The sequence below is a fragment of the Mastigoproctus giganteus genome, chromosome 9 (assembly GCF_048544385.1).
Source record: "Mastigoproctus giganteus isolate SK-2022 chromosome 9, ASM4854438v1, whole genome shotgun sequence".
In the NCBI taxonomy this organism is placed as follows: domain Eukaryota; kingdom Metazoa; phylum Arthropoda; class Arachnida; order Uropygi; family Thelyphonidae; genus Mastigoproctus; species Mastigoproctus giganteus.
In genome coordinates, this window is record NC_143583.1 from 157,894,432 (window position 1) to 157,908,269 (window position 13,838).

The 13,838-nt window shown below is 36.5% G+C and overlaps 1 protein-coding gene across 3 annotated transcripts in view; it reads left to right on the forward strand.

The window, feature by feature from the left end:
* The window catches only part of LOC150080840 (replication factor C subunit 4), a 190,867-nt gene that overhangs the window by 140,088 nt on the left and 36,941 nt on the right, over positions 1–13,838 (forward strand). For all 3 annotated transcript variants that reach the window (XM_090382140.1, XM_090382141.1, XM_090382142.1), the window contains exon 10: positions 4,760–4,840. In XM_090382140.1, coding sequence (XP_090238266.1) covers positions 4,760–4,840 — 81 coding nt within the window. The remainder of the gene's footprint in view (positions 1–4,759; positions 4,841–13,838) is intronic.

Sequence of the window (13,838 nt, forward strand, 5' to 3'; positions counted from 1 at the left end):
TGGATGTGTGAAATGTTTTTTTTTTTTTTTTTGCTGATGCTACATAAGCTTGCTTTCTTGCATCACATGCCTCTACTACTATTATTTCTGGTTCTTGAAAGACATTTAATTCTCCTTCTGATATATTGGTGGATTGGTCAACACTCATATCTGATGCATTTATTGCTGATGAAGTACCAGCTACTTGCTTTTCAAAAAATGACATCATAAAGCCACTTGACTTTTTAGCTCTTCTTCTTGCATTTTCCTTTTCTTCCTGCCTTCTGCTCCTCTCAGCTTCTTTTTTTTTGGTAATATTCATTTCATGGTAAGACTTTCTGGAATAGAAAAAAAAAAAAAAGAATGGGGAAAGAAAAAAAAAATTGTGTTATGACTGTAACAGTAACACAACTATATTGAGCCGCAAAATAAACACACACTGGAATCACAAATTAGCGAAACGCAAAAGCATGGCAAAACATCAATATGACAGCAATGAATACCACAGGCACACACACACACGGAATTGGAATTTTTGCATTTTTTAACCATAAAAACAGAACAGCACCCATGGTACATGTGCCACCTGCCTCACACTGGTTACACCACTGGGTGGCAGCAAACATGATAGCCAGTGAGTGCACAGGACATGTAGCTTTCACACTTGTGATTGAGCCTATCTCCATTATTGAACTCTTAAATTGCAGCTATTTTTTATTTTTATAGATTTTTTTTTAAACTTATTACACAAATATACTGTGATCATGATTTATTGCTTTCTTTAAAAAAAAATCCACTTCTTGAGGAAGGTGGCTTTTCAGCCATTTTTACACCTCAACTTTAAAAGCAAGTAGTACAAAAATAAACAAATGTTTTTCATTGAATTTTTTCTGTTAGTAAAGAACAGCATAGTCTTTCAGAATATTTAATGTCACATTTTTATATATTATTTTTAATAAATTTTTTAAAGTTTTTGCTTCTGAAAATAATTATGACATAGCAACATATTAAGGTTTATTATTAATTTTTACCAAAAATGAAAACGATACTGTACTCATTGAAAATCTAAAATTCAAGTTCATAGCTGCAACAGTAATATTGAGAATTTTTTGTAAAATCTTCAAATTTTTAAATTTTCACAAAAATAATCAGGCACTCAACAGAATGCCTTTTAAAGGATCATTTGTTACATAAACGCATAAATAAAAAGTTTTTCTAAGTTGTTTACATAAGCTCCTTCACTCCCTGGTAGATCATAAAAAACAGATGCTTCAGACAGGGTAAACAAATGGTCAGATCTCATCACACAATGTAGTAAACCATATAGACAACCGCCTACACTAATGGACGATAATCAAATAGCAGGCAGAATTTCATCCTTTCTTTGTCACATTGTTGTATTATTAGCTCCTGAAAAATTGCAGGAGTTATAGCTTCTTTCAAAACTGCTTGGGACTAACTAGAACAGTATTGCTTATTTTTCACTGTGTTTTGCTGCATAGTGACAGCAAGATGGTACTGTACTGTTACCAAAAAAAAATCAGTTTTTTTTTTACTTGAAGATATACTCACATCAGGTTAGGATTATTCTTCCTTTGTTTTAAAAAGCTTTGAAAACCGTGGGGCCTAGTGCACTCTACTGTACCCTACAACAGGTTTTTGTTATCTGTCTGGATATTCATCAAGGGGTTTTAAAATGCAGTTTTTGAAAGTTTTCATTTTATATATGTATGTTTTTGTTTTTATGTGTATTTTTAATGGTTTGACTCCCATCTTTAAATAAAAGTTTTAATGTTTTAGTGAGGTTTGTTTTAATGTTTTAGTGAGGTTTGTTTTAACCGTTTCATGAGCGAGTTTGCCACTTAACATTATTGTAAAATTATTGCCAAAAAAAAAATTGGTATTTTAAAAAATGAAATCATAAATAGAAAAAAAAAATATTCCTGGTTATTTATTTATTTTTTGATGCATGAATATTCTCTGGATCTGTTTATTTATGCCATAATTCAGTTTTATCTGAATTCCAGAGAATTTCAGCTCTTTTAAACTCAAATCTGAATAACTGATCAATAGTCCTTCCTCTAATTTTCAAAGAATATTTTGTGCTGCCATGGCTACTGTTAGTTGGAACACTTAAACTATTTATGGCTACATTTCGGGAACTCACCGTTTCCCATCTTTAGGCTTATTGGGGATAGAACATTGGAGTGGTACTACAAGCTTTCAATTTGATAATGATACTTGATTATTTACAGTATAATGTATTCTAATTATACTATACTCCTTTACATGTACAATTGTCATATAATTACATTAGCCAACACAGTTTTTACCTCCAAGAACTTAAATGCTGTTTTTAACCAATTTTTATGCGTAGATTTCGAAAATCACCATGATAGTTTCACATCACGTCACAGTTATTAAATATTAGAGGGAGCTATGTTTTACCAAAATGTGCCATTTTTCCATAATCTAGCCAGTAATATGACATACTGATTTATTTTAACAGATATAAACCAATTTGCTTAATTTTAGCAATCTATTCTGGCCTTGGTTTTCTTGTGATAAGCATAATCAGACTTCTACCTATGGTTCTTAGGTTCAAATTCTAATGCAACAATTTGAAGAGAGCACACTTAGCTTTTTTTGTGCTGATTTTTATAAGCTATGCCATGGTTTTCAAGTATTAACTGATCGTGACATATTCTCAGGATTGTAAATCTATCCTCCAAACATAAACAACCCCCTTGAGAATAGGAGGGTGTGGCCCTCCTACCACTTCACAAGATGTCAACTATCAGCCAGTAATTCAGGTAGTGAGGTACATTTAATCAAACAAGATTGAGTTGAATGATTTGGTTCGAGACTTAACTTTTTCAAAAGAACAAGCTGAACTGTTAGATTCTAGGTCATAGCAGTGGAATATACTTGCAGCAGGAATAAAGATTTCAGTGTTTTGAAAAAGACATGAAAAGTTTTCAAAATATTTTGCTACGGAGGACAGTATGTGTTGCAAAGACATTATTGGACTTCTGAAAGAACTAGGTGTCGTGCATAATTTAGATGAATGGCGTTTATTCATAGATGCCTCAAAATTAAGTTTAAAAGCAGTTTTGCTTCATAATGGCAATGAATTTCCATCAGTTCCTGTGTTTCATTCAGTTGGAATTAAAGAAAGTCTTGAAAGCATGTCTAAGTTCTACATGCTGTAAAATACCAGGATTATGGTTGGAACATATGCAGTGATCTTAAGGTACAGAGCATGTACAGAGGTTTGCTTGTTGGTTTGCAGGGGTGGGTTCACAAAATATTGTTGTTTTTTGTGTTTGTGGGACAGCCGTGCAACAGAAGAACATTGTTGTGCAACATTGGGACAAATGGGATGAGTTCATACCAGGACAATGTAATGTAATATATATTTCTTTAGTGCAATCAAACAAGGTTCTTTTTTCACCCCTGCACATCAAACTTGGATTGATGAAAAATTTTGTGAAGGGACTAGATAAAGAAGGTAACGGATTTGCATACTTGAGAAGTGTGTTTCCTAATTTAACCTATGCCAAACTTAAGGAAGGAATTTTCGTAGAACCCAAAATTAGGAAATTACTGAAAGATGATGTTTGAAACCCAGTTAAAGGAGTTTGAATCGGCAACTTTGCAATTGTTTCAGGTGGTAGTACATGATTTTTTGGGTAATAGGAAAGAAGAAAACTGAAATGTTGGTGTCTAATTTACTTGAGTGCTACAAAAACATGGGCTGTTGAATTTCATTGAAAATTCATTTTCTTCATTCCCATTTCGAATTTTTTCCCGAAAATCTGGGAGATGTGAGTTATGAACAGGAGGAGTGGTTTCATCAAGATATTTCCACAATGAAAAAACAGTACCAAGGTCGCTGGGATCCTGTAATGATGGGGGATTACTGCTGGGTCCTTGTGAGGGAGAGTAAGCAGTTATACAAGAGAAAATCCCTTAGTAGCAAACATTTTTAAGGACAATTACAGGTATGCTGATTATATATTATTGAAATAAAATTTATAATATTTTTTTCAAAGTTAAATGAGTTATAGAGAACGCATAATACTTTTTTACCCTTGTATTACAAACTTGAATTATACATATATATCCCTTTATTTTAACATTAAAGGTTGGTACATCTTTTGATGTAGACGTGATGGATACTTTTTATGGTGATTTTCGGAATCAACGCATTTATTTCCTCCAGAATAACATATTTTCATTGTGGAGGTATGACAAAAAATATTTTTTGTTGGCTAGTGTTATTATACTTTTTCTTATAAATTTAATTAACTCAATTAATTAATTAATATAGATCATGAAAAATCCCTAGAGTTACTCTCTAAATTAGTTGGCTAGAAATAAGTGCACTTTAAATTTTATTCTTTATTCTGACACTGTATTGTATAATAGAAAAAAATAATAATGACAGCAGTCTTTGTTATCCAAAAAATATTTTCACCTAACTACTTCACTTGTAATGCACAGTGATTTCAGTGAGAAATTGATGCAGCCACGTGTCACATTTGTAAACAAACACAAAACTGTAAGGACTTTTTTTATGGCTATACTTCTCCAATTAAAAAATAATCCATGATGTTGATCAAATCTGAAACATCACCAGAGGAATACTAAAATTCACACATGTAACAACAAACAAATATTATAATTTTTAAGTTTTTTTGCTTTTGATGCATAAAGTCACCTAGAGAGTTGAATTACTTTGCTGGAATATATTATAATTTACCCCATTAATTTCCAGATAATTCCAGAAAAATGGATTACAGATCTAATGGTAATTTGCAAGTCTGGCTCATATGAAAAACTTCAGAAATACATTACTGTAAGTAAATGAAAAACTTTAAATTAACTATTTTATTGAATAGACATTAAAAACCATATCTAGGTAAATATCTCAAGAATGGATACTGCTAAGGTTATTTTATTAAGACATGGTCTTACTTGAGCACTACTTGTGGAATAGTTTATATGGAGTTTCAGTGGCATGTGCACTATAAGCAAGAAGGATAGAATTAAATACAGAATTCTAAAATTGTGATTTAAAATTGTATGCAGAGGCATTGCTTTTTTTTATTAGTTATTTCTAATATAGCAGTGCCTGCTTCAACATTTTCAGTACCTTTTTTAACTATATTTTTCCTCCTAAAATGTAATTACAAATTTTTATTGCTCTTTGTTTTGACTTTTCAGCTTAATGAGTTTATTATTTTGCACCTATATGGATGAAGTTCTAGGTTTAGATCCTGTCGATGTTTACATCATGGCATACAGACAACCCCTCCCCAACTTGTACTCAGTGGCATACTAATCTGAAAACACAACATGATGTAAATTTTAACACGGTGTATAAGAGCCTTTGGATTTTTGTCAGTGTGAATTTTGTATAGTGGGTGAATCTTAGTACAGTATGTAACCATTCACACCAAAAGTGAAACCTACTTCTTTGGTATTTTATATAACTTTTGGAATGTATTAGAAAAAGAGGCTTCAGCATCAGGAATTATAGTATATAATAAAATCCTTGTCCTGCTGATGAAACAGTATAAAATTGGCTTTAATAGTAAAAAGTGAATTAAAATAAAAAAATAACTATATCCATAACAATATAAAAAACACAAATGATTAATATCAAGATAAAAAAATGTGATCAAGTGTTCACATAAAAAAAAAAAAAAAAGCTGCGTGTGTACCTTGTACACAAAAGATGTTTTATTTAATGTGAAAACATGTTTGACAAAAATCAAAACTGTTTAAACTTAAAATCGAACAGCTAGAACTGAAGTTATGAAAAAATGCAATGTTTTATACTCATGCTCACTACTTTACTGAATCAACGTTAGTGGCTGGCTGAGTTAGCGTCATTTAGGAGGTGATGTCATTTCTGTCTTGCATTTTATGAATACGTTAAAAATACTTCAGTTTGAAATATTTATTATGAATGGTGTAACGTTTTATGCTCATTTCCATTACTTATTCCACCAAATCAACGTTAATGACTGAGTTAGTGTCATTTAGGAAGTGATGTCATTTCTGTCTCGCATTTTCATTACCAATTGGGTTTACTTCAGTCTGAAAAATTTAGTAGGTGCCGCCAAAGATGTTTTCACATCAAAAAGAGAGGAGCTGTCAGATCTATATGCCTTACTGTCTCTTAATGTGGCCCACAAATGATCTTAAAAAGCAGAATTTCAACTAACAGTAATATTAGCTATAACTTGCAGCAAATAGTCTTAAAAGGCAAAAAATCACCCCACATAACAGCAACTCATCACAGTGGTACCCTGCACTCAATATGGAAAGAAGGAAATGAAGAAGAAGAAAAAGTCAGTTGTGGTTGGAGGACAAACAACAATTAATGCTTCATATATACTATACCAGTGGTCATCATTGTGTAAAATAATGAACTGCACAATGTGATTTATATAGGTCTGTTTGTTATGGTATACAGTGGGACCTGATGTAAAAATATGGAGGGCTTTCAAGCTGAGAACGAATAAGGTGGCTGTGGGTACAGTACTGTTTCAGTCTTAGGAGAATTGAGTCAGCTGTGCTTCTCACACTAGAAGTGCTTAGCAAGGGCAGAGCTGGTGAAGTTAGCTGTTCAAATAGCTTCCTTATACTTCCTTATGTAGATCAGTACTCAGCTTCGTACAAAATTCTCCAATGTAGCAAGTCCTACAGTAGACAACTGCACTTTGCATAAATACTGGGATATGGTTCTTAATCTGTGTGAAGAAGACTGGGGACTCCCTGCCAGGAAGGCTGGACATAACAGATGTATTATTTACACAACATTCTTGCAAGGTGCTCAGACACCCAGACAGTGAGGAAATTAAGCTGGTTAAGTAAATTTGTAGTGGTAAGAAGATGCAATGTCATTCCATGCACCTGCAATTTTAAGGGGTCAAGGACACAGCTTAGCAATCACAGTTTTGTGTAGTGCACCATTATATCCAAGAAATGCAGAGCATGGGATGATTTCAGCTCCATGGTAAACTGGTAAGATACTTTAAGGTACTGGAGGATTATGACTTGAGACTCTCCAGGAGTGACTGGACACATCTATATATTGGCAGCAGAGCATAACCAATGCTGGAAAATCTTGCTTTCCAGCTCCTCCACAACAATGTCAGTAACAATGGAGCTGATGGCACACTCATGGTAGTACCTTGAATCTGCTGAAATAAAAGACTTGAATATGATGGTGCATTCCTATTGTGCATGCTATTGAATGTACAAATAGGGATGAGTGGTGATTCATTGTTGGGTGAAAGAACTTTGTTGGCTGCATTGTATTCAACATTTTTTTTTATTTCACTCCTATTTTTATTTTATCATTATACAAAGGGTACTAGGAAAGTTTTGCAATACAGCTTTGTTTATTTAATTTTTTCAAAGTAATTTCCTCTACATTCAATACTACTCTCTCCATCCTCCGAAACCAATCTTTAAACCAGTTCTGCCAAGTTTCACTAGGGAGTAAAGCACACTCGTTGTCCCAAGCCCGTAGAAGGTCCTCATCACTGGAAAACCGCCTCCCTTTTAGCTTCATTTTCACATGCGGGAACAGTGCAAAGTCGCAGGGAGCAAGGTCTGAACTGTAGGGAGGGTGCTCGAGAAGTTTCAGTCCTGTCGTGGTCAAATATTCGGTGCAGGCTTTGGCGCGGTGAGCTGGAGCAGTATCGTGATGGAGGTACCAGGTGTCCATTCTTGACTTTGGCCGCAGGTTCTTCATAGATCCAATGACTTTGGGCAGGCATTGTTCAGTATACCACTTAGCTGTGACTGTCTTCTGCGTGTCCAAAACGATACGTTCCACAATTCCACTCGATTTGAAAAATACAGCTATCATTTTCTTCTTTACAGATCGGGATTTTCTGACAATTACGGGTGTGTCGTCATCATCAAAGACCCAAACTTTGTTATGAGCCTTGGTCGGCAGATCGTAATAGTACAGTCAAGTCTCGTCACCTGTCACGATGTTGTTCACATACCGAGATTGTCCCTTATCAAACTTTTTTAACATCTCCCGGCACCAAGTCACACGTCATATCATCTGCTCTTCAGTCAGTTGATGCGGCACCCAGAGAGAACAAAGTTTCTTCACGTGCAAATGATCTTGCAGAATCGAACGAATTGCTGGTGCATTTAGGCCCAAAGTATCCTCTATCTGTTGGTAGTTCACTCGCCTGTTTTCGTCAAGCATTTTCCTCACAGCAGTAACGTTTTCCTCCGTAACTGACGTTCGTGGCCTTCCCGGCCTCTCAGAATCCTCCAGAGTGATATTTCCCCTTTGGAATTCTCTATACCACCTGAATATAGTTGTACGATGTGGACAATCATCATCTAGTGCAAGAGTCATTTCTTCTAAGCACTGGTCTATGGTTAAACCACACACGAAATTATACCACAAAACTGTCATTATCTCATTTCTTGACCACGATGCCATCGCTAGCACTTTACACTCTCACTACTAATGAATAACTGAGCCCATCGACTTGGCGCAGCGGCTACTATGCACGTATGAACATGTCTCAACATGCAGCAACAAGCAGCTTCCTGTGATTCATTGTTGCGTCATATTGCAAAACTTTCCTAGTACCCTTTGTATTCCTAATTTGTGTATTTATATTTTTATGTGGTACTATCAGCAACGATGTGGTTGTTCCTGATAGTACCTGTTAATTTGAATTAATTGGCACATTTGTAAATTTATGCTGTTTAGTACTTTTATTCACTGGCATTCTTTTTAAATTATTTTAGGAGGCTTTTATATCGATTTATTCCCTTCCCCCTCTTTGTTTGTTGCTGTAGTTATATGCTGGTTTACTTTCTGTTTGCAACTTACTTGGCTTGCCATATGACTGACATATTCTTAATTTATATTCAAATTATGCACTTGTGTGTGTGTGTGTGTGTTTTACGCGCGCTCGCGCACGCACACACACACACACACATGTGTAATTGGTCGAATAACTAATACAAATACACTTTGAATTTGAGAATATTTTGACTAAATTTAAAGACCTACCTTTTTATTTTTCTCAAGGTATAGTTAATCAATATACAATTTCAAAACTTTCAGAAATATGAATTTTTGCATTCTTAAGAACTACTGCATTCTTTATTCTTAATTTAAAAAGGAATGCAATACATATTCAAAAGTGAGACACTAAAAGACAAGTCAGGTAACTTAAGCGTACCTCCTAGACTGAAGTAAGACGTGACTTTTTGAAACATCACTTTTGAGTTGTGCATGAGGAGGGAGGCTTTCAAAATGTTATCATGCATGTGCTGTAAAGACCATATGGAAGTCTAAAATAAATGGAATTGCAAAGCGATCTCATTCTACAAAGCTTCAGAAATTGTCATATAATTATTCTGAGTTCCAGTAGACCACAAATTTGCCTCTAGTACATGGTGTCCCAGAAGTAATAGGGCAGTTATTTTAAAAGTTTTTATTATTATTTTAGAACTATGGAGCATGTTAATTACCAATGGTACACAAATATGGAATTATCATAAAGATATTTTATAAAATGGTAAACAAAAGTGATGTTCCATTGTTTTCTAGAGCAATTTGACCGGTCAATAAAATGAGGGGGGTGACCAACATCATCAAGAACTTTGAAGCCATAGATTCAGTTAATGACTTGGCATGATCTGGAAGACCAAGATCTGTCTGCTCAGAAGGGGAAAAAAAAAGAAGAAAACAAGCAGGTTTCTGAAGCTTCTTTCCTCCAAAGTCCAAAAAAGTCTATTAGGCGAGTGCAACAAGAACTTAACATTTCAGAGTTGAGCTAATGAAGTATCCATTTAGAGGATGCTTCATGAGCTCATCTTGAAACCATACCATCCAGAATTGCTTTACACTATGGCTGAGTATGATCGAAATTAGTGTGTGGATTTTTGCAAAACTTTTAGAAGAAAATGTGCACAGGATAATACATTTCCTGAAAAAATCTTTTGGAGTGACGAAACAACTTTTAAGTTGAATGGCCATGTCACTTGACACAATAGTGTTTATTGATCAAGTGAAAATCTGCATGTTCAAATTACAAAGGATGTCAATACCCCAGGTGTCACCGTTTGGATTGGGATTTGTGCTGCAGGTCTCGTTGGGTCCCTCCTTTTTTGATAGAACAGTGACGGGTGATCAAGTAGAGGTCAACGTTGCAAAAGAGTCGTGAGTTAGGGTTAAATTTGAAAGTGTCTGCAATTCTGCCCAGACAAGATAGGAGGGAGTACATGATGAGAGCCTTGTCAATCAGTTTGGCCCTGGAGGGAATGTGCAAGGCTCGTGGGGTAGAATTTTTTTCAGCATGGTCTGTGCTTGTTAACAGGAGAGACTGCTTCTACAGAGATAGGATACACTTATTTAGTAAGGGTACGAGAATATTTGCTAATGCTATCGAGGCAGTGTTAGGTGGGTTGGAAAACTGCTAACTTGGGGGGGATTCAAAGACTAAAAGGTTAAAAGTAGCCATGGGCAGAGGTGAAGGTGATTTTTGCACTACTATTAGAATAAGCAACGGCCTGGAGCGAGGGGTGCTGGGGGGGTTTCAAGAACTGATGGCAGTCATTGTGAAACAGGTGAGTGTATGAGATGTGTTAGAGTAACTAAGAATAAGAATAGGTGCATGTATACCAATGCTAGAAGTATAGTAAATAAATTTGATGAATTTGAAGTGTTGGTCAAGACATCAAAAGCAGATATTGTTGGGATATCAGAGACGTGGTGTCACACAGATATTAGGAATGCAGAATTGGAATTTGGGGAGTCAATGTGTAAAGAAAGAATAGACAGGATAGGAAGGGAAGAGGGGTTTTCCTGTTAAGTAAGAAAAACATAAAATCAAAAGAAGTGCATCCAGTTGATATAGATGGCCAGTGCACTGTTGAGTCAGTTTGGTGTGACATAAGCACTGCGAAAGCAAAAATAAGAGTAGGAGTGTGTTATAGGCCTAATGACTCAAATGAGTACAATGAACAGTTGTATAGAGAAATAGAGTGGGCTAGTAAATCAGAATGTCTTATAATGGGGGATTTTAACTTCCAGCAACATCGACCCAATTGACTGGCTCAACTACGTTGCCAGATTTTCTAATCAACCTCCAGCTCTACCTAATCGGCCACTCCTCAACCGCTCTCATCTCACTGATAGTCTCGCTACGATCCGAATTTCTAAGCAACAACTGATGCAGGCCATTAATACTCTCCCTCTCACAACAACCACCGGTGACGATGGCATCCCCCAGTTCATAATCAAATGTTTAAGTGTCTTCATCATCGACTCACTCCTCAACCTATACAACAGATGCCTTGAAGTTCACTTCTTTCCACCCCAGTGGAACAGGTACTCTGTCTGGCCCCTTCCTAAGCACCAACAATCAACGCTCCCAAGCCAACATAGGCCCATCGCTTGCACCTCTGTATTGCTAAAAATTCTGGAGAAAGCATTGCTACCGTCTGTCACCCATCAAATTCTCCGTGACAGTCCTCAGCAAATACACTATGGGATATCAGGAAGGTCAACTATAACTAACCTTGCAACAACCACTCTGCACATCTTAGATGCCTTTGAACAAAGACAGGAATTGTCAGTTATATATCTTGACATCCATTCCGCATTTGATGCCATCTATATACCTCATCTCCTACGTCTCTTAGAAAACTACTTCAATTTTCGCGGCGATGTTCTCTGGTTCCTAGAATCTCTCCTATCGAAGAGGACCCTTGTTCTAAAGATCGGAACAAAGACCTTCACGCGTCACATAACTGCCGGTGTACCTCAAGGGGGGTTCCTGTCTGGCATTCTCTTCTCAGCAATCATGGTGCCATTTGTGACCAATAAGTGCAATTGGATCACATATGCTGACGATGTCAAGCTCCTTACTAGAATATCGCCATCCAACTCGGCAGCCGAAATCACTCAGCAAATCACTAGCAAACTGCAGGACATGGCTGACTACCTCAATACCTTCAACCTCCAAATCAACCCCCTAAAATCAGCACAAATAACTTGTTCTCTAAAGGACAGCCCAACAACGTTGGAGCCTGTGCTTAACGGCTCCTCAGTTCCAAGTGTTCAAACATACAAAGATCTGGGGGTCATCTTCGACTCCAAACTATCTTTCAACGATCACATAAACCTCATACAGTCGAGGCTGAATTCACTACGCTGGGTCGCCAAACAACAGCTGCTCCACACCACCAACCCACAACTGGTAAAAATATACATCGTATCAATCCTTTACCCGACAATACTGTATGCTTCAGAGATATGGGCATCGGCCGCCGAATCCAACATTAAAAGAATATTCTCTGCCGAATTCTGGCTTCTAAAATGGGCCAACAGCAAACTCCACCTTCCCCCAGCTCTCAGATCAACGCACTTAGCAGAAGCTCTTCACCTACGCAGGCTCCGGTCCTACATCGGAGAAAGAAGGCTGCTGTTCACCATCAAGATGGCCACCGGTAAAATTACAGAGCCGAACTTCTGGGATCACTGCTCTTGGCGCATTCCTCCCCCTTATCTCCGGTCTTCAGCACAGCTGCTAGCAAACTGTAACTGGCTAGTACTAACCGACAGATTCCTGCCAAAGCAAATGCTGCCCTCACTGCAAGCCATCGACGGGGACCTCCAAGAAGTGGTCAATAATAAAAAATACAGGAAGGGTATCCTCGTCGAACTGAAAATGTAAAACTGTGCTTCGTTAATAATCTGATTTATCTTTTTTTCTCATGTGTATCTCTTTTGTAAATATGTTTTGTTAACCACTGGCACCACCATGCCGTGACGGGACTAATTGTATGTCTATCATTGCTGCAATTAAAGATTCTATTCTATTCTATTCTATTCTATTCTATTCTATTCTATTCCCAGATATTGACTGGAACTTGTGGATTGGTCACTCGCACACTAGTAAGACTTTTGTGGATTTATTGAATAATTGTTTTCTGCAGCAGAAGGTTCGAGAGGCAACCAGAGAGGGTAATACTCTTGATCTGGTTATCAGCAGTGATCATTCGTGTATTAAGAATTTGCAGATAAAGGAACCACTAGGTGGCAGTGATCACATTGTACTGATGTGGGATTTACTTAAAGATATAATTACCATCAGGGGTAAAGGAAAGCGTTTTTGCTTCCGTGAAGGTGACTACAGTGGTCTCAGACAGTTTTTAAATTCTGTACAGTGGGACCAACTGATGATGTTACCAACAGCAAATTCTAAGTGGGAAACATTCAAAGAATTAATCATGGAAGCTACTAAAAGTTTCATACCTATTAAGAAATATTGTTCAAGGTTTAGGCCTAAATGGTTGTGAAATGAACTAATGAGACCCGTGGCATAGAAGAAAAATGCATATAAATTATCAGGCGACACGGAAGGCTATGGCTGATATAAGCTAGTCTGTAATCAAGTCACAAAGGAGATTAGGCAGGTGAAGGCAGATTACGAGAAATTTTTGACAAAGGATGCTAAGAAAAACAGCAAGGATTTCTTTATTCATATAAATTGTAAAAGGAAGGGGATGAATCAATTGGTCCACTTAATATCGATGGATCGACTGTTGATGATCCTGCTCAGATAGCAAACAAATTGAATGAGTATTTTGCATCTACATTCACACATGAGGAGTTATTAAGGATTGAAAATGCTAGAAGGTTATCAAATTGTAGCAGGGTGCTTAATGATTTTGTAATAACTGAGAGCAAAGTGGAGGAGAAATTGTTGAAGTTAAACATAAGAAAGGCACATGGGGTGGATGGGATCTATCCAGTTAAATTAAAGGAGGTGGCAAAGGAACTAAGCAAA